Source organism: Erythrolamprus reginae, chromosome 8, assembly GCF_031021105.1.
Source record: "Erythrolamprus reginae isolate rEryReg1 chromosome 8, rEryReg1.hap1, whole genome shotgun sequence".
Classification (NCBI taxonomy): Eukaryota; Metazoa; Chordata; class Lepidosauria; order Squamata; family Dipsadidae; genus Erythrolamprus; species Erythrolamprus reginae.
Genome location: NC_091957.1, coordinates 52,664,794 through 52,684,506, shown reverse-complemented (window position 1 = coordinate 52,684,506; position 19,713 = coordinate 52,664,794). Strand labels below are relative to the sequence as shown.

Sequence of the window (19,713 nt, the reverse complement as noted above, 5' to 3'; positions counted from 1 at the left end):
CCCTCCCCTGGCTCCAGGGAAACTTTTGAAGCCTGGGGAGGGCGAAACACGAGCCTATTGGGCCCACCAGAAGTTGGGAAACAGGCCACTTCCAGCCTCCAGAGGGCCTCCAGGGGGGAGGGAAAGCTGTTTTTGCCCTCTACAGGCACTGAATTATGGGTATGGGCACTCATGCATGCACGATAGCGCATCCTCTCTTTCAACACCCGAGGAAAAAAAAGGTTCACCAACATTGGCCTACGAAGTGGAGAAAATCTTTGGAATTATTGCAAAGTCTATTTGTGGATTGACAAACGTTTATTTATTTATTATTTATTAATTGGATTTGTATGCCGCCCCTCTCTGTGGACTTACCTGGTAAAGCTCTTCTAAGTTGTACTTAATTGAAGTACTGTTCTGAATCGCTTCTACAGCTTCTTTCAGTTTTTGCCAGGTTTCATCTGTATAATTTTCAGGCAGTTTAGGTTTATCTGGAAGAAGACAGAGGTCTTTACAGCAAATGTTGTTGTCATTTAAAATCACAGAAAAAAATGATTTGGTATAGTGCTTGTGCTTCCCAACAGTAACTTCAAACTTTTTTTATTTTTTGGAGGGAGGACAACTACCTCGTAAACCAGAAAGAAAGAATTTTTATACCTAGAGACAAGAAAAAAAAAAAGAATATCAATTTTTGTTCTGTAAACAGGAGTGATAATTTTGATGATTTGGCCCTGGGTAAAAGCTCAAATGTTTCAAACTAATGAACAAATCACTAAGGTCTTAGGATGCATCGATATATTAGTACAGAATAATGGTTTCGATTCAAAGGTTTTTTGATGGAAACTGAAGAGGCATGCTATCTATTTGGGTATTTCTTCCTTATGTCCTGTAACAATCTCTCAGATCCATAATCTGTTCAGCTTTAAAATCATAAGTTTTTCTTGACTGTTATTTTGTACCAGCTTAAAATAGAGAAAATCAACTAGGGACAGCTGTTTACCTTGGATTTCAATGACAGACGGTACATGACATATAATTTTAATTTAGATTACATAAGTCAAAAAAGAAACAAGCAGTCAACATAACATTGATGTATTATATGAAATGAATTATATGCTAAAATTATCCTTATGAAGTGAAAGCAAGGAAATGAATAAATTGTCTACAAAGGCAGAAATTCATCTCTATAGCTTAATGTTGAACTTTTCAGATAAAAAATAATAATTGTATTTCTTTGGCTAAAATTTCAAAACTAAGGCTTGTCTGAGTAATTCGTTAATATACAAAAGCTATTTAACAAGAGACAGCCAGTACGATATATGATGCATTTATTGCCTGAAAAAGAATTACTAAACAAATACAACTTTAATTTTACTTAGAACCAAAAACTATTTAAGCAGGAGTAATACAACGTATAAGACACATTCAAAAATATCCGTTTACTACACATAATGTACAATGTAGTATTTTGGATTTTAAAAAACATGTTTAAATCTCTTACAAATGTATAATTTTCTCTTAGATTATGTATAGTGTTAGGTATCCAAACTCTGTTCTCTTCAACTTCATAGCCACAGGTAATTACTAAAGAATCTAAAGATGTTTGATTGTCTCAACCTTAGAGGACCAGAATATCCATGTGTTATTTTATCCATTATTTCAAAATTATGCCAGGATAATCTAGTTTCAACTTGACTTAAAAATTAATATCAAACCCTTTCCACTCCCATTCAATTCTAGAAGATTTTTCAGATCAGTTGGGCCAAGTTGTTGCAGAAGGCCATTTAAACAACCCCCTGCTTTCCTCCCACACTGGTTTCGATGACTCCTTAGGCACAAAGCCAGCTGGATGACCCTGGGCCAGTCACTCTCTTCTCAGCCCTAGGAAGGAAGCAATGGCAAATCAATTCTGAAAAACCTTACCAAGAAAAATGATGAAAGTGAAACTGGTCCAGACAGTTACCAAAGAATCACAATGTGTCTCAAAAGCACATAATACAGAAGACAACAAACACAAAGAGCTGCAAATGGAAGCAGAAGACTGACAAAAGGGAAAAAAGGTAGTATCAAAAGTAATGATACCTTGGATGTAATCCCAAAACAACTGGAGCTCCACTTGAACATTGGGTGTTGACAAAATCACCACCAATCAATAGCAAAAGGCAGCTTTATTCAGCACAATATTTAGTATTTTTAAACCACATCTACTTATTCCAGATAGATAAAAAGGTCAAATCCAGTCTGAACATCTGCCTAACTTTGTGACGAATCACAGTAATAAAACTATAACTACTATAACAGACCCATGGGAAAACACAGATTGTAGAAAGGGAAAACACAGTTAAGTAGCATCTCATTTTGTATTATTCTGCTCTAATTAAAGTAAAATTCTATTGCACAGATTCATATATCTGAATTTGACAAAACATGCAGAACAATTTCCATTTTTTGCCTATGGAAACATTTGGGGAGAGTTCACCTAAAGTAAGCACTTTTTTCAAGTTGCCATTAATATCTTATATTTAAAATACATATATCCATTTATCCCCTTAAAAAAACTCAATATTTTGCCATACTTTCCAACTGCAGGTGGGAAAAAAGATAGAATTCCTATCCAAGAGTGTACAAGTGGAAACTAGTTCCTTCCTCAATGGTTTGCATGGAATCAACCAAAGTCATGGGGCTTCAACGAAAGAGCTACAATACAGATAAGAGAACACCTTTCCTCAAACAATGATTAAGTATAATCTCTGAATATGTCTTCCTTTCTTATAAGAAAGCTAGTTGGGTTTTACCTGTAGGCAGAAAACCAGCTACCCTTGGGAATAATAAAGCCGTAGTAGAGGAATTAATCCTGTGGCAGGGGCTACGATGAAAAATGTGCCTTATGCTGCAGTTTCCCCTTCAGATATTAGATGTTAAAGAGATTATGTACGACAGCAGCTGGTTACCTTTAAAGTTCTTGATCACTAACTTCTTGGCTGACCCAGGTTTACTGTTTGCAAAACTGGAGACAGTGGAGGAGGCAGCTTTGGTCAGGCCGTTGGCGTGGTGTCCCACTGCTACTGAGGAGATTAAGAGGCTTTTGTTTTTGAGCTGCTGGTGCTGCTGCGAAGACGCAGCCGGCGATGAGGACGCCGACGAAGAGGACGACTCCTCGGCCATCTTCACATCCAGTCCGATAAAATCCAAGGAGTCCTCGAAACGCAGCTTCTTCTGCAGGTGGTGATTGGAAGAAGCAAGCCCTGAGGAAGAGGAGGTGGAGGAGGAAGAACAGGACGCCGTGGAAGCGGTGATAATGAGAGCGGGCAAGGAGGAGCCGCTGTTGCAAGACAGGAGGGACGCACAGGAGGAGAGGGAGTCCACGTCTTCTCTCTCGCCGCTGTTGCTGTTCAGCTTTCTCTTCTTGGTGCTGGTGGAGGAGGAGGAGGAGGAAGAGCCGCCGCTGCTGCTGCTGCTACCATCCGTGGCAGGTTTGACCTCCTGAGCTGCCGCCGCTGCTGGGGGGTTGGGGGAAGAGAAACCTGTGGGAAACATGAACACCACAGAGGTGAGCAGACTGAAGGGCATCAAATCCTCCTGGTGTGACAGGCACGCAGAGAGGGGGCGGGAGCAGAGCTTGGTGTCACGGAAAGTCGCCGCTGGCTGGAGTAGAGGGGGAGGGGGGGGATGAGGCCCAAGGGGACGACGACGACCGGCGAGGCCTTATCGTCCTCTTCCTCGCCCCTCCTTTTTTTGCTCCTCTCTTCTGGGATGGAAGACCCCGCAACGTCTCTCTCTCACTCTCTTTCCCCTTCGCTTTCGGGGAACGGGGGGGGGGCAATCTCCCCTTTGGAGCTAGCTTGTGTGGATGGACCTGGCGGTCCGCTAACTGCGCCCTTTTCCTAAAACGGGCAGAGGGGGATGAGGGGGGGAGAGGGTCCTCTCGGTCTCTCCCGCCCGGGGGCCGCCCCCCTTCTGCCTGTCTGTCTCTCTCTTATCTCTATCACGCCCGGCGTCGGACAGCAGGGAGGCCGGAGCTCCGCTTCCCCCTTCCCCGCCTCCTTCGCGGCCCGCAGAGGGGGAAGGAGGGCCGCCGGGCGAAGAGCTCGGCTTGTTATTGTCAATACTGTGGGAGAAGGGGAAAGGAAGGAAGGGGGGAAGAAAAAAAAGGGTAAAAAAAAAGCAAGGGGCCTAAAGATGGCGGCACTTCCGGCCGCACGGCATGCCGGGAGGCGGCCCTTCCGGAAACGCCACCGCCGCCAAGCGGCGAATAGCTGCTGCCACCGCCAACGCTCACGACGCAATCGGGAGGGGGGTAGAAGAGGGGAGAGAAGCCGACGGGGAGACCCGGTTTGCCGCGGCTTCCCCCTTTTTTCCCGACCCTCCCACCCCTCCGTCCCGCCCGGGGTTTCCCTCCCCCCCCCGCGCCTCACCCCGCTCCCTGGCACCCACTTCCCCTCTGCCCTCTGCCCTACCGGAAGTGATTGTGTCGCCGGGCGGCTGCTGAAGCGGCGGGTCCCTCGAGCGGCCGGCCATGGCGCGCCGAGCCGCGCTCGCGGGGACGACTGGGTTGCCTCTTTGGACGGCGGGGGGACAGCGCGTTCTCGTTCGGCGAGAAGGGGAGGGGGAAGAGAACGAGAGAGTAAAGAAAAACAGAGAGACCCCCGAGGGTCTCGCCGGCACCCGTAGCTGCGCTTCCTCGCCTTCCTTTTCTCGTCGGCGTAATCCAGATGCCGGGAGGGAGGGAAGGAGGGAGGGGGCGAAATCTAAGCCCTTCGGGGTTGAGCGTCGTCGGCTTCCGTAGCTGCGGGCCTCCCACGTGACGAGGAGCGGAAGCGGAGTGGGAGAGCGGCTTGCCCCTTCCTCCCTTTGAGGATGGAGAGAGAGGCGGGTTCGCCGCCCTTTTCTTCCCCAGTTGGGAAGGGACAGAAGAAACGGCGAGGGGGAAGGCTTTGGTCTCCGCTCCTCGTGGGTTTGGCCCGTTGGGTTGCGCTTTTCTCCTCCCTTCCTCCCTCTTTCTTTCTTTTTTTCTTTCTTCTCCTCCCTCCCTCCCTCCCCTCCCCTATCAAAACTACATTTTGTCTTTCGAGCCTGTCATGTCTACTATTCGTTCAAAAGCTTGGAATGAATTTGTCAGTGTATTTGACATTCTTTATATATTAAAAGATTAAATATTTTGATTTCAGTTTTCCTTATTTCTTTCTCCTTTTATTTTCTTAAATATAATATTGGTAGCTAGTATATTTTTATCTGTTGGTTTTGACGTTTCTGAGACCCATACTGTATACCCAAAGCATTACTTTAAAAATAAAAAACTGCAGATTCAACTTTGAGTATTTTTTATTCATAAATATTGACTCACCCATCATTGTCAATACCTTTTTCTTAAGAGGGATATAAAAACAAGGATCTCCTGCAACAGTGATAATCTTAACTTCAGGCTAGATTTTTCTTACCACTTTCCACATTTTCACAGTTTAAAAACCTGCAATTGGGCTTAGATTCCATTGGATGTATTTTTACATCAGACGCCCCTGTTAAAAGGAACAATAGGACCCAGTCAAAGGACAGTATTTGGGTCCATAGATCATGAAATATGCTGGGGATATTTAAAGCCCCATCTATATCTATATAAATAATATATTTTTTCTGTTGAATCAGCCTTGTATACCCAAATATGAGAGGGAGCATACTTCCTTTTTGCCTCTTGGCCCCTTCAGGGGCCATATCTAAGGCAGTTAAATTTTTATGGCTGACAAACTATAACTGCTCAAAAAAAATAAAGAGAACACTTAAACAACAGAATATAACTCCAAGTAAATCAAACTTCTGTGAAATCAAACTGTCCACTTAGGAAGCAACACTGATTGACAATTTCACATGCTGTTGTGCACATTCAACTTTGTACAAAACATTCACAGATCATTCAGATCTAGGATGTGTTCTTTGAGTGTTCCCTTTATTTTTTTGAGCAGTGTATATATGTGTAACAATTTTGATGAAGTCTTCCTTTTCATTATAAGTAAAAATACATTACACACACACACAAATTCCTTATGTGTCCAATCATAGTTGACTAATAAAGAATTGAATTAAATTCAATTTATATTATAATCATAATTATTATAAATCTAACAATAGAAAAGAATTGAATTCTTTTTTGGCTAGGTGTGATTGGACACAGAAGGAATATTGTTTTACTGTATATGTAATATACAGTGATACCTCATCTTACAAACGCCTCATCATACAAACTTTGAGATACAAACCCGGGGTTTAAGATTTTTTTGCCTCTTCTTACAAACTATTTTCACCTTACAAACCCACCGCTGCCACTGGGATGCCCCGCCTCCAGACTTCCGTTGCCAACGAAGCACCCGTTTTTGCGCTGCTGGGATTCCCCTGAGGCTCCCCTCCATGGGAAACCCCACCTCCAGACTTCCGTTGCCAACGAAGCACCCGGACTTCAGTGTTTTTGTGATGCTGCGGGGGAATCCCAGCAGGGAGATCCCAGCAGTGCAAAAATGGGCGCTTCGCTGGCAACGGAAGTCCAGAAGGTGGGGTTTCCCATGGAGGGGAGCCTCAGGGAAATCCCAGCAGCACAAAAATGGGCACTTCGGATGGCAAAAGGAGTGAATTTTGGGCTTGCACGCATTAATCACTTTTCCATTGATTCCTATGAGAAACATTGTTTCGTCTTACAAACTTTTCACCTTAAGAACCTCGTCCCGGAACCAATTAAGTTTGTAAGACAAGGTATCACTGTATATATATTGTATATATTATATATATTATACTGTATATTATATATAGAGAGATATACTGTACATATAAAACAATATTCCGTCTGTGTACTGTATATATAATTTCCTCCCCTAGCGGCCCCTTTAATAACCAGAGCCAAGGCAGCCTAGGCCCGACTCCGATGCGTCTCCATAGCAACGGCCGCTCTGGCTCAGGGCGCCTGCTCGGTCCCCGTCCGCAGAGCGCGCGCGGCCTGCCGGGAACGGTAGTTCCGAGCTCCCCTCCTACCCGCGGGATCTCGCGTCTTTCGGGAGGCTTTGGGGCGCTGCCTTTCCTTCGCTCGACGCCCGCGGTTTTTTTGCGACGGCAGCGGCCGTAAAGCGCGTCCTCTGATTCCCTTTCCGGCCAGGAGGAGCAGGAGGGCAGACGAGAAGGAAGGGCCGGAGAGGCCTTGCGGGAGCGTGCGAGGAGGGACGTCGCGGGGGTGGTCACCAGTCCTGCCTCTCCCCCCACCCGCCCCAGCCCTCGCTCCGCCCGGCCTCGCGAGGAGCGGCGCCCCGTCGCCCCAGGATGTTCAAGAAGTGAGTGCGGGGGGGGGGGGAGGGAGGAGAGGGAGAGGGCCGACAAGGAGCCCCCCCGGGTGGGAAAGGGGGGGGACTACAACTCCCATCATCCAGGCCCGCCTGGCTGGGAGGAGAGTGATGGGCCTTAGTGGCTTCGTGAAAGGCGGAGATGCCTGTTGCTCATAAAGGTCTCTTCGGGGATGGGTGGGGGGTTGGGTGGGGTCAGAAATGTCAAATCCAGCCGAAACTCTCTGCTTGGTTATTATTAATTATTTATTACTATTGATTTTGTTAAGTACGTATTGGTAGTATTGTAAAAATATAGCAATGTCTATGTACATGATACGTACTAGTAAGAGAGAAACATTAGGACAGGGCGGAAGGCACGCTGGTACACTTATGCATGATTATTTTTCATCTATTATTATTTTATTATTTATTTTATTTTGTCAAGCACATATTGGTCGTATTACAAAGATATCACAATGTTTATATACATGATACTAGTAAGAGAAACATTAGGGCAGGGGACGGAAGGCACGCTTGCTGCACCTATGCACGATTATTTTTCATCTATTATTATTTTATTATTTATTTTATTTTGTCAAGCACATATTGGTCGTATTACAAAGATATCACAATGTTTATATACATGATACTAGTAAGAGAAACATTAGGGCAGGGGACGGAAGGCACGCTGCTGCACCTACGCACGATTATTTTTCATCTATTATTATTTTATTATTTATTATTTTATTTTGTCAAGTACGTATTGGTCGTATTACAAATATATCACAATGTTTATATACATGATACTAATAAGAGAGAAGCATTAGGACAGGGGACGGAAGGCACGCTGGTGCACTTATGCATGATTATTTTTTATTAATTATTTTATTATTATTTATTATCTATTATGTATTATGTCATCCCAAATCTCAGATCCATACTGAGATTCAATATCAATAAGCAATCAGAAGAGAAGTAGGATCACAAGGCTGGGAGGGACCTTGGAGGTCTTCTAGTCTAGTCCAACCCCCTTGCCCAAAGAATAGAATAGAATCCTTTATTTTATCAGCTTTAGCAATCTATGGGTTATGCTCTTATTCTCCACCCCTTTTTTTCCAACCCACCGATAGAATAAGTTCCATGTTTGATAATATTCTGTAGCTTCTTTCTATTTAATCTTCAATGTAAGCCTGTCCGTTTCTGCACAATGGGTATCTTCCTAATTATCTCCCGAACGTCTTGAGTTTGGATGACGGGACCAGTGATGAGATCCTGCCGGTTTAGAACAGAACAGAACAGAATCCTTTATAGGCCAAGTGTGATTGGACACGCAAGGAATTTGTCTTTGGTGCAGATGCTCTCAGTGTACATAAAAGAAAAGAGACACTTGTCAAGAATCACGAGGTACAACACTTAATGATGGTCATAGGGGTCAAATAAACAATCAGGAAACAATATTAATAAAAATCTTAATTATACAAGCAACAAGTTACAATCATACACTCATAAGTGGGAGGAGATATGAATGATGAGAAAAAACTAGTAGTAATAGTAGTGCAGACTTAGTAAATAGTTTGACAGTGTTGAGGGAATTATAAGGCGAGAATCCTTATGCCATTGTAGACAGATGGTTGTCCGATCTCTTCTTAAAAACCTCCAGTGTCAGAGGCTCCACAACTTCAGGAGACAAGCTGTTCCACTGATTTAATTGTTCTTGCTGTTGGGAAAACAATCCTTAATTCCACTTTGGTCATACCTTCGACAAAATTGCACCCCTTGCTTCTTGTTCTACTTGCAGGTGCTTTGGAGAACAATAAGGGGCTGTGACAGCTCTTCAATATAGGAGGGTTGTCTGGAAAGTAAGCTTACAAAGCCCATAGCTATTGTAGGAAACGTTTGCGCTGCTATAGTTTTGTTGGCAAAGAATATAGGCATAACCACATTGTCAGTGGATGAAGAAGTAAGGACCAAAGGTGGTTTCTAACATCATTTTATTCGTTGGTCAGATTTGATGAAAAGGAGAATGTATCAAACTGCATCCAGTTGAAAACATCAGTGATTAAAGGCATTAAGAACCAACTGATAGATCAATTCCCCGGTATTGAACCATGGCTAAACCAAATTATGCCAAAGAAAGACCCCGTTAAGATAGTACGATGGTAAGTTCATTCTTCCTTTTTGCTTCTACAAGTTGCTATTTATTGTTAATTTTTAGATGTGAAAAATAGGTTGTTAAGATTGAAATTGTACTGGTCAAAATGAAAACAAATGCTGGAATATTTACACAAATAGTTTCTGAATTGGAGGCTATCGGGATATTCGTGTTTAATGGAAATGTTAATCTTGGAGAGTTATTTTGTTTATTATATTTTTATCATGCTCATTTCCCCTATAAGGTGACCCTGAGTTGCTTGCAGATTTACCCAGTGCCCTATTTGGAAAATGTAAAGTTTTCTCTTTCGTGATTATTTCTAAATTATTAGAAATACTTTAAATACTTTCTTTAAAAAAAATCACATGTGTTAATTTTGTACGTTTCAGTCACGAACATATAGAAATTCTCACGGTAAATGGTGAACTGCTGTTCTTCAGACAAAGGGAAGGGCCCTTTTATCCCACACTGAGGTTACTACATAAATGTAAGTATTTTGGAGGAAAAAGAGTTATGGATTGGGGAGAAATCCAAGGAGCAGCAACTTTTCAGACTTAGCATACTTGTTTTTAAATTGATATAATGAAGAGAAATTCACAGCTGTTGAAAACAGGAAAACAGAACTGAATAGCCTGTGTAGTAAAAAATGTGCAATAATATGTTTGCACATTATTATTATTATTGTTGTTGTTGTTGTTGTTGTTATTATTATTATTATTATTATTATTATTATTATTATTTATTTGATTTGAATGCCGCCCCTCTCCAGAGACTTGGGGCGGCTAACAGCAATAATACAGTACAGTAATAATCCAATACTAAAAATGATTAAAAACCCATTAATATAAAAAACCCAATCATACATACAGACATACCATGCATAAAATTGTAAAGACCTAGGGGGAAAGAGCATCTCAATTCCCCCATGCCTGGCGGCAGAGGTGGGTTTTAAGTAGCTTACGAAAGGCAAGGAGGGTGGCGGCAATTCTAATCTCTGGGGGGAGTTGGTTCCAGAGGGCCGGGGCCGCCACATCGAAGGCTCTTCCCCTAGGTCCCGCCAAACGGCATTGTTTAGTTGACGGGACCTGGAGAAGGCCAACTCTGTGGGACCTAACTGGTCGCTGGGATTCGTGCAGCAGAAGGCGGTCCCTGAGATAATCTGGTCCGGTTCCATGAAGGGCTTTATAGGTCATAACCAACATTCTCTGCGGTGCAGGCCTCAATTTACGACCAAAATTTAGGGTGGCTAAGTGGGAAATTTGTGAAGTGAGCTTTGCCTGGTTTTACGGCATTTTCTTGCCAGATTTATTAAATTGGTTGTTAAGTGAATCTGGCTTTCCCCCTCGACTTGGCTGGTCAGAAAGTGGCAAAAGGAGATTGTGTGTCACACACACACCCTGCGGGGAACACTTCTTCCTAACCATCATAAATGTGAGTTGGTTGTCCAGCATCTAAATATGTGAATGATGTGACCGTGAAGGATGCTGCAGTGGTCAGAAGTATGAAAAATGGGCATGAGTCACATTTCAGTGCCGTTTTTAACTTTGGATGGTCTCTAAGCAAACTGCTACAAGTAAAGGACTACTTGTGTATTTTTTGTGTGTGTGTTCTCTCTGCCGTTTTCCTCTTTTTCCATTGTGCAACCTGACATTTCTCATATTTCAACCCGAATTGCCTGATTTCCTTATGACCTTTTCTCTGTTTTTTTTTTGTTCATTCCATTCTGAATTGGCATGCTTTTTTCCCCTCTGTATTTTGTTAACCTTTTCCCAGGGTTTTCCCTCTCAAATGCATTTGATTTAGAAGAGAATTCACCCAGAGATTCTTTGGGTGTTGCTGGTTTATTCTTCTTGCTTGCTTTTTTGGGGGCTGTTTGATTCTGTCGCAAGTAGCTAGTAATTCCTTTCATTTGGCAAATACAGTCTCTCTCTCTCGCTCTCCTGTCTGTCTATCTATTTGCATCTATCATCATGTAGCTAACTAGGTATTTATTTAGCTATTTATCTACCATCTGTCTGTCTTTCTATCTATCTGTCTGTCTGCCTCCCTGTCTGTCTGTCTGTCTGTCTGTTTATTTATTTATTTATTAGATTTGTATGTTCTGTTCTGCCGGGCTCTCTGATAGGAGCCTCCCGAAAATTCAAGGATACAAATTTCAGACACACGCACACATTTGAAAATTCAAAACAATGTTCTTTATCACAAAAGTCAAAATAAACTAAGCACTCTTTTTGTATTGCAAAGAGCACTCTTCCCAAAACAACCGGGTAGTCTGTACAATGTCCCTTAAGCAGTCATTAAGTACTTAGCTAGCAGCTGTGGAGAAACTTCACACCCCTTCTTCTTCCAATGAAGTGAGGCACACACACACACACACACACACACACGTTGCTCTGCTTTGGTTTCAAAGGCGTGACAAAGCAACAAAGTCCAGCACACAAGATTCCTGACGAAACTGCAACAGATATTCTTCCACAATGGCCAAACCCACATGCTGCTATTTATAGCAGCAGCCCTAATTACTGGAGCCCCACCCAAACACAGGTGGCCTCCCTTATTTCCTGTAATATGTTCTTACTTGGTCTCTTCTACGCATAATCCTGCGCTTGCGTGCGTCCAAAACGTCATCATCTGAATCAACGGAAGATAAGGGAGATTGACTGCCTTGGCTGTGTGCCATGCCCTCCTCTGCCGGGTCACTCCCACCTTCTTCTTCGTCCGAGGAAACTACACTCTGAACTGATTCTGTTGGCAATAACACAGGCCTATGACATGTTGAAGTTTCCCCTGCATCCACCTCCCCATTCCCTGGGGCAGGAGCTGGGCCAGAGCCAACCACAACACCATCCATCTATTATCTATCATGTCTGTCTGTCTGTCTGTCTATCTATCAATCATCCATCTACCTATCTACTTACCATCTCTGTCTGTCTGTCATCAATACCATCATCTTGGTATAGCGATCTATCCATCCATGCATCCATCTCTCTATCATTGTTCTATCTTTGCATCTCTATCCATCCATCTTTGTAGTATATACCAATCCATCCAGCCAGCCAGCCAGCCCTAACCAGAGCACCATTCACAAGGACGTTTTGTAAGTTTATGCTTTGAAGGCCTGTGAGAAAAATTGGAGAGAAAAGTATGTGGGGGGATATAATTGTTCTTTCCTAACTCCTATCTCTGGAAAGGCTTTGCCTTCTGGTCTCAGCTAAGCGAAGAGCGTTTTAGATGTCTTGATAAACCCAGTGGCTGTTTTTATCTCCCCTGCTAACCTTTTCCCACTCCATAGATCCCTTCATTCTACCACATCAGCAAGTCGACAAAGGAGCCATTAAATTTGTACTTAGTGGAGCAAATATCATGTGTCCTGGCCTGACATCCCCAGGAGCCAAACTTTATCCTGCTGCTGCCGATACGATTGTGGTATCCTTTGAGTAGGCGCTGTGTGCGGGTCGCGACTGCTTTCTCAGCATGTGACAGAACAATGGTTCCCAACCTTCACCACGGACGCCCCTTTTGGGGCCACGGACGAATGACCACAGACCACCAAGATTTAACACTCAGCCCCATGGTGGCACCGTGGTTCTGCTGACTCTCTCTAAGCCAGGGGTGTCAAACTCAGTTTCACTTGAGGGCCACATCAGAGCTGTGATTGACCTCGGCGGGCCAGGGTGGGCGTGGTTGATTTGATTTCAAGTTTCAAGTTTTATTGGATTTATATGCCGCCCCTGTCCGAAAACTCGGGGCGGCTAACAACAATCATAAACAATGTACAATAAAATCCAATACTAAAAGCAAATTAAAACCCCTTAGTATATAAAAACCAAACATACATACAAGCATACCATATAGTATACAGTTGTAACGGCCTAGGGGGAGAAAGTCTTAATTTCCCCATGCCTGGCGGCAGAGGTGGGTTTTAAGTAGTTTACGAAAGGCAAGGAGGGTGGGGGCAACTCTGATATCTGGGGGGAGTTGGTTCCAGAGGGTCGGGGCCGCCACAGAGAAGGCGCTTCCCCTGGGTCCCGCCAAGTGGCATTGTTTAGTTGACGGGACCCGGAGAAGACCCACTCTGTGGGACCTAACTGGCCACTGGGATTCGTGTGGCAGAAGGCGGTCCCTGATTTGATTGGATTGGATTGGATTTGTATGCCGCCCCTCTCCGTAGACTCGGGGCGGCTAACAACAGTAGTATACAGCATATGATAATCCAATATAAACAGTTACAAACCCCTATTGTAAAACCAACATACGTACAGACATACCATGCATAAAATTGTAAAGGCCTAGGGGGAAAGAGTATCTCAGTTCCCCCATGCCTGGCGGCAGAGGTGGCTTTTAAGAAGCTTACGAAAGGCAAGGAGGGTGGGAGCAATTCTAATCTCTGGGGGGAGTTGGTTCCAGAGGTTGGCTTGAAGCCACTCTGAAAACCTCTGGCATGGTTCCTGTTCACATGGGATACACCGGAAACGAAGCTATGTTGGCCTGATCTTTCCTCTTCGCACTGGGTAGGCCAGGACGAACCCCCAGGCTGCTGTGGCCTAGATATGGAGCTTTTGCCTTACAATCAGGAGGTTGTGAGTTTGATCCTAGGTAGAGGCAGATGTAACGGTCTCCTGCTTGGGGGCAGGACTAGATGACCTTCAAGGTCCATTTCAACTCTTGTTAATCTGTTATCTGTTACATCAGTGTTTCCCAACCATGGTATTTGGACTCCAACTCCCAGAATTTCTCAGCCAGCAAATGCTGGCTGGGGAATTCTAGGAGTTGAAGTCCAGATATCTTCAAGTTGCCAAGGTTGGGAAACACTGTGTTACATCCTGGGCCAGATCTGGCTTGTGGGCCTTGAGTTTGACACCCCTGCTCTAAGCGGGTTTACAGTCAGCCTGTTGTTGCCAACAATCTGGGTCTTCCATTAATGACCTCAGAAGGATGGAAGGCTCATTAACATTGAGCTGGTCAGGATCCAAGGAATGGATAGTACACTGCTCAAAAAAAATAAAGGGGACACTTAAACAACAGAATATAACTCCCAAGTAAATCAAACTTCTATGAAATCAAACTGTCCACTTAAGAAGCAACACTGATTGACCATCAATTTCACCTGCAGTTGTGCACATTCAACTTTGTACAGAACAAAGTATTCAATGAGATTATTTCATTCATTCAGATCTAGGATGTGTTATTTGAATGTTCCCTTTAATTTTTTGAGCAGTGTATTTAAAACTGGATGACGGGAAGCTGTAAGTTTAAGAACAGCCCCGATGTTGGAATGAAGTCAAGGTTTGGGGGTTGCTTGTCCGCTAACCACAAAATGGATTAGGATGAAAAGTACACAGGGAAGGAGAGGAGGGAGGAAGAGGAAGTAGAAAGGAAGGGGTGAAGAGGTAGGAGGGAAGTAGGGAGAGGGAGAAGGAGAAAGAAGGTAGAGGGAAGAGAGGGGGATGGAGGGAGTAATATGAAATATAGAAGAAAAATAGACGGGATATGAAGTACAGTGGTACCTCAAGATACGAACCCTTCGTCTTACCAACAACCTGAGATACGAACCCGGGGTTCAGAAAATTTTTGCCTCTTCTTACGAACTTTTTTCGTCTTACGAACGCCAAACCCGAACTTCTGGGTTCGGCGTTCGGGAGGCTGCTGGGAAGCCCCCCGGCTGTTTTAAAAGGTGACAGTCGGGCGGTGGGGCTTCCCAGCAGCCTCCCGAACCCCGAAGTTCGGCAAAAGTTCAGGGTTCGGGAGGCTGTTGGGAAGCCCCGCAGCTTGGCTGTCACCTTTTAAAACAGCCGGGGGGGGGGGGGGGGGGCTTCCCAGCAGCCTCCTGAACCCGAATGCCAAACCCGAACTTCCGTGTTCGGCGTTGGGAGGCCGCCGAGAAGCCCCGCCACCCGGCTGTCACCTTTTAAAACAGCCTGGGGGCTTCTCGGCGGCCTCCCGAACGCCGAACCCAGAAGTTCGGGTTTGGCGTTCGGGAGGCCGCTGAGAAGCCCCCAGGCTGTTTTAAAAGGTGACAGCTGGGCGGCAGCGTTTTTTTGCGGGGGTTTTTTTGTTGTTGCACGGATTAATTGACTTTACATTGTTTCCTATGGGAAACAATGTTTTGTCTTACGAACCTTTCGTCTTACGAACCCCCCCCTGGAACCAATTAGGTTCGTAAGACGAGGTATGACTGTACAGTGATCCCTCGGTTAGCGCGGGGGTTACGTTCCAAGACCTCCCGCGCTAACCGATTTCCGCGTTATACCGGATGCGGAAGTAAAAACCACCATCTGCGCATGTGCGCCATTTTTTTCATGGCCGCACATGCGCAGATGGTGGAGTTTGCGTGTGGGCGGCGGGGAAGACCAAGGGAAGTTTCCTTCAGCCGCCCAACAGCTGATCTGCTCCGCAGCGCGGAAGCAGCGAGGAGCCGAAGATGGGGTAAAGGCAAAGGGGAAACCCCCTCTTCGGCTCCTCGCTGCTGCCGCGCTGCGGAGCGGATCAGGTGTTGGGCGGCTGAAGGAAACTTCCCTTGGTCTTCCTGCCGCCCAGGCAAAGGGGAAACTCCAAGATCGCTTGCCGCTTGCCGCTTTGCAGCTTGGAGCCTTGCTTCGCCTCCTTCGCTGCAATAGGCAAGCGGCAAGCGGCAAGCGATCTTGAGAGAGAGAAAGGAGGGCGACTTGCCAGTCCACGCCCCCCTGGATGAACAGCCTCGCATGGCCCCAGCGCCGGGCTCCGCTGTTGCCTCCGCCCCCATTCGGCTCTGCAGCTGAGAGGCCTTCCCGGCAGAGCCCTCCCCAACAGCTCCCGCCGCCAGCGCAAAAAAGAAAAGAAAAAGAAATCCCCAAAAGAGGCAGGCACAAAGCGGGGGCACAAGGGGAGCTGCCCGGCAGAGGTTGCTTTTTTTCTTCTCGTGGGCAAGTGGAGGGGGGGAGAGAGAAGGGAGGAAGAGAGTGTGAGAGAGGAAGAAAGAGAGAGAGAAATGATAGAAAAAAGGGGAGAAAAAAGAGAAATGAGAAAATGATTGAAGCATAGTGACAGGAAAGAAAGAGAAAGAGACAGAGAAGTGACTCTTGGTGATGACGTATGACGTCATCTGGTGGGAAAAACCGTGGTATAGCAAAAAAACCGTGGAGTATTTTTTAATTAATATTTTTTGAAAAACCGCGTTGCAGCGTTTCGCACTAATCGAGACCGTGCTAATCGAGGGATCACTGTATAACAGGTGGAAATTTAGGATATTTGTTGGTGGCATTTTGAACAAATGTAGAAGCATGTAATGTTTTGATGGTATATGTATGGATGTAAAGTTTGTGATAAAATTATTTTTAAAATAGGATCCAAGGAATGGAACTGTTGGCAGTGTGAGTTAGTCTTCATTCTCTACATATTCTAGCCACTGCTCCACCACGGCTCTTATACCAGTGTTTCCCAACCTTGGCAACCTGAAGATATCTGGACTTCAACTCCCAGAATTCCCCAGGCATTGTTCGCTGGCTAGGGAATTCTGGGAGTTGAAGTCCAAACATCTTCAAGTTGCCAAGGTTGGGAAACACTGTCTTATACAATACAAGTGTGGTTTGCTTAGCCTGCTAGCAATTTAATTTTTAAGACTGTTTTGTTTTACCGATGTCACAATGATTTTAAACGACTACAAAGAAGGTATTTTCCTTAGCAGACTTTTTAACAGGCAATCATGGCGGAAGGAAAGCAACATGCACTGTGCGTTGGGGTCATGAAGATGGCAGCAGATGATATGTGAGTCTTAACTGTTTAAATCGTATCCTCCTTTGAACTTGGTTCTCCTAAACCCAATTGGCAGTTGGCGCTGCAAGACTTTTAAACCAAGCCTGCCCCTTTTTGCAGACTGCCTGTTTTCCAAACTTCGAATAGGTAACAAGTAATCCGGTCTGTCCGTCAAGGTTTGCCTGCAGTCAAAAAAAAAATACCTATTGCTGTAAAGCAGTGTTTCCCAACCTTGGCAACTTGAAGATATTTGGACTTCAACTCCCAGAATTCCCCAGCCAGCGAATGCTGGCTGGGGGATTCTGGGAGTTGAAGTCCAAATATCTTCAAGTTGCCAAGGTTGGAAAACACTGCTGTAAAAAATGGCTGTACAGAATCTATTTTATATCTTCACCTTCTACCATATACCTCCCAGCAACCAATTAGACCCCACAGGGTTGGTTTTCTTCGGGTCCCGTCAGCTAAACATTGCCGGCTGGCGGATCCGCGGGGCAGAGCCTTCTCTGTGGTGGGATAAGAGCATGAGTGCCTGTGAGTAGAGACTCCCTGTCCCAGGGGTAGGCAAACTCGGCTCTTCTATGGAAAGTGGACTTCAACTCCCAGAATTCCTGAGTTAGCATGATTGCATGGGATAGAAGAGGTGGATAGAGAAAAATTCTTTTCTCTATCACACAATACTAGGACGAGGGGTCACTCCCTAAAGCTCATAGGTAAGAAAGTGAGGACAAATCAAGGGAAATATTTCTTCACCCAGAGGGTCATTGGTTTATGGAATTCACTTCCAGAAGAGGTCGTGACAGCTGTCAGCCTGGATAGCTTCAAGGCAGGATTAGAGATTCATGGATGCCAAACATATATAGGTGGTTATTGAAATGGATGTCCAAGTGCTGCCTCTATGTTAGTTGAGGCAGGCAGGATTCCCTTGAGTACCACTTGTGGGGGTCAAGGGAAAGGGGGGGTCTTGCCTTCTCTTTCTGCTCAAGATCCCCATGGACAATTGGTGGGCCACTGTGTGACACAGAATGCTGGACTTGATGGGCTTTGGCCTGATTCAGCATGGCTCTTCTTATTATTATTTATTAGATTTGTATGCTGCCCCTCTCCAAAGACTCGGGGCGGCTCACAACAATAAAAACAATATTATAGCAAAACAAATCTAATATTAAAAGAAGCATATAAAACCCTATCATATATTTAAAAACCAAACAGCACATTCATACCAAACATGAAACAAAATATAAGGAAGCCTGGGGGAAAGGTCCCTCAACTCCCCCATGCCTGGCGGTATAAGTGAGTCTTAAGTAATTTACAAAAGACAGGAAGGGTGAGGGCAGTTCTAATCTCCGGGAGAAGTTGATTCCAGAGGGCTGGGGCCGCCACAGAGAAGGCTCTTCCCTTGGGGCCCGCCAAACGACATTGTTTAGTTGACGGGACCCGGAGAAGGCCAACTCTGTGGGACCTTATCGGCTGCTGGGATTCGTGCGGTAGCAGGCGGTTCCGGAGGTACTCTGGTCCAATGCCATGTAGGGCTTTATAGGTCATGTTCTTACGTTCTTAAGTCTGCAAGCCATAGAAGAGCCAACTTTGCCTACCCCTACCCTGTCCAATTAGGGAGTAGCAAGCAGTGTTCCCTCTAATTTTTTGGGGGGGTGGGCGGAAAAGTATAGTGTCTGAGCGGCAGTCCCTTCGGGACTGGGTGGCACAGAAATAACAAACAAACAAACAAACAAACAGATAAATAAAAAACCCACCCTGTTTTGCCTCAGAGAATTTCAAAATAAAATACTGTACTGTGTGTCTATAACAGTGAGCTCATAATAGGGCAACTCTATCAATATCAAAATGCCACTTAAATAGTTGAGCTAGTTTCAAACTTGATTTTGATTTTCTTTCTCTCTTCCTTACTCCCATTCTTTTTCTTTCTCTCTTCCTTCCTCTCTTTTTTCTATCTGTTTCTCTCTCTTCCTCTCTTCTTCTCTCTCTCCTTCCCTCTCACTCTTTCCCTCTCGGCTTCTGGGCAGGTTTGGAAAACTCTGAGTTGATGATGATTTTTAAGTGAGCGATTGCTCACTGCTCAGCTTAGAGGGAACTATGGTAGCGAGTAGCCCATTTACATTTTATCCGGAGTGGGAAGCACTTACCTTTCCTTTTCCATCTCTCCCTTCTGCAGAGAGAAAGTCAACAAAGGGATCGGCATTGAAAATATTCACTATTTAAATGACGGCCTTTGGCATATGAAGACATACAAGTGAAACCAGCGGGAAGTGTGCGGCTTGCTTGCCAACGTGGACTACTCTGAAATTCTGTTTTTAAGTGTGCACCTGAATGTACAAATTTATTTTGTTCTGTGGCTAATGCTTAAATAAATCAAGTGAATGCTGTAAAGTCCCGTTAGCTTTGTAAATAGTAAACACGTCGGCTGGTTTTAAGAGCACGAAAGGTGGCTTTAGCGAAGCCTGAGATTTATGATTCAAATGTCTCTTCTCTGGTGCGATGGCCATCGGTGTGCAATAATAATAATAATAATAATTTATTGGATTTGTATGCCGTCCC

At 44.8% G+C, this 19,713-nt stretch overlaps 2 protein-coding genes across 2 annotated transcripts in view; one reads left to right on the top strand and one right to left on the bottom strand.

The window, feature by feature from the left end:
* The window catches only part of CUL4B (cullin 4B), a 34,316-nt gene extending 29,538 nt beyond the window's left edge, over positions 1 to 4,778 (bottom strand). Inside the window, exons 1-3 of the mRNA XM_070759895.1 lie at positions 4,437 to 4,778; positions 2,931 to 3,503; positions 355 to 470 (exon numbers count right to left, since the gene is read on the bottom strand). Coding sequence (XP_070615996.1) covers positions 355 to 470; positions 2,931 to 3,503; positions 4,437 to 4,497 — 750 coding nt within the window. The 5' untranslated portion in view covers positions 4,498 to 4,778. The remainder of the gene's footprint in view (positions 1 to 354; positions 471 to 2,930; positions 3,504 to 4,436) is intronic.
* Positions 4,779 to 7,005: 2,227 nt separating this feature from the next.
* Positions 7,006 to 19,545, top strand: MCTS1 (MCTS1 re-initiation and release factor). The gene is made up of 6 exons (XM_070759894.1): positions 7,006 to 7,286; positions 9,284 to 9,436; positions 9,819 to 9,916; positions 12,722 to 12,855; positions 17,105 to 17,172; positions 19,331 to 19,545. The coding sequence occupies exons 1-6, from the start codon at positions 7,276 to 7,278 to the stop codon at positions 19,410 to 19,412; spliced, it is 546 nt and encodes a 181-aa protein (XP_070615995.1). The 5' UTR covers positions 7,006 to 7,275; the 3' UTR covers positions 19,413 to 19,545.
* Positions 19,546 to 19,713: the final 168 nt, after the last annotated feature.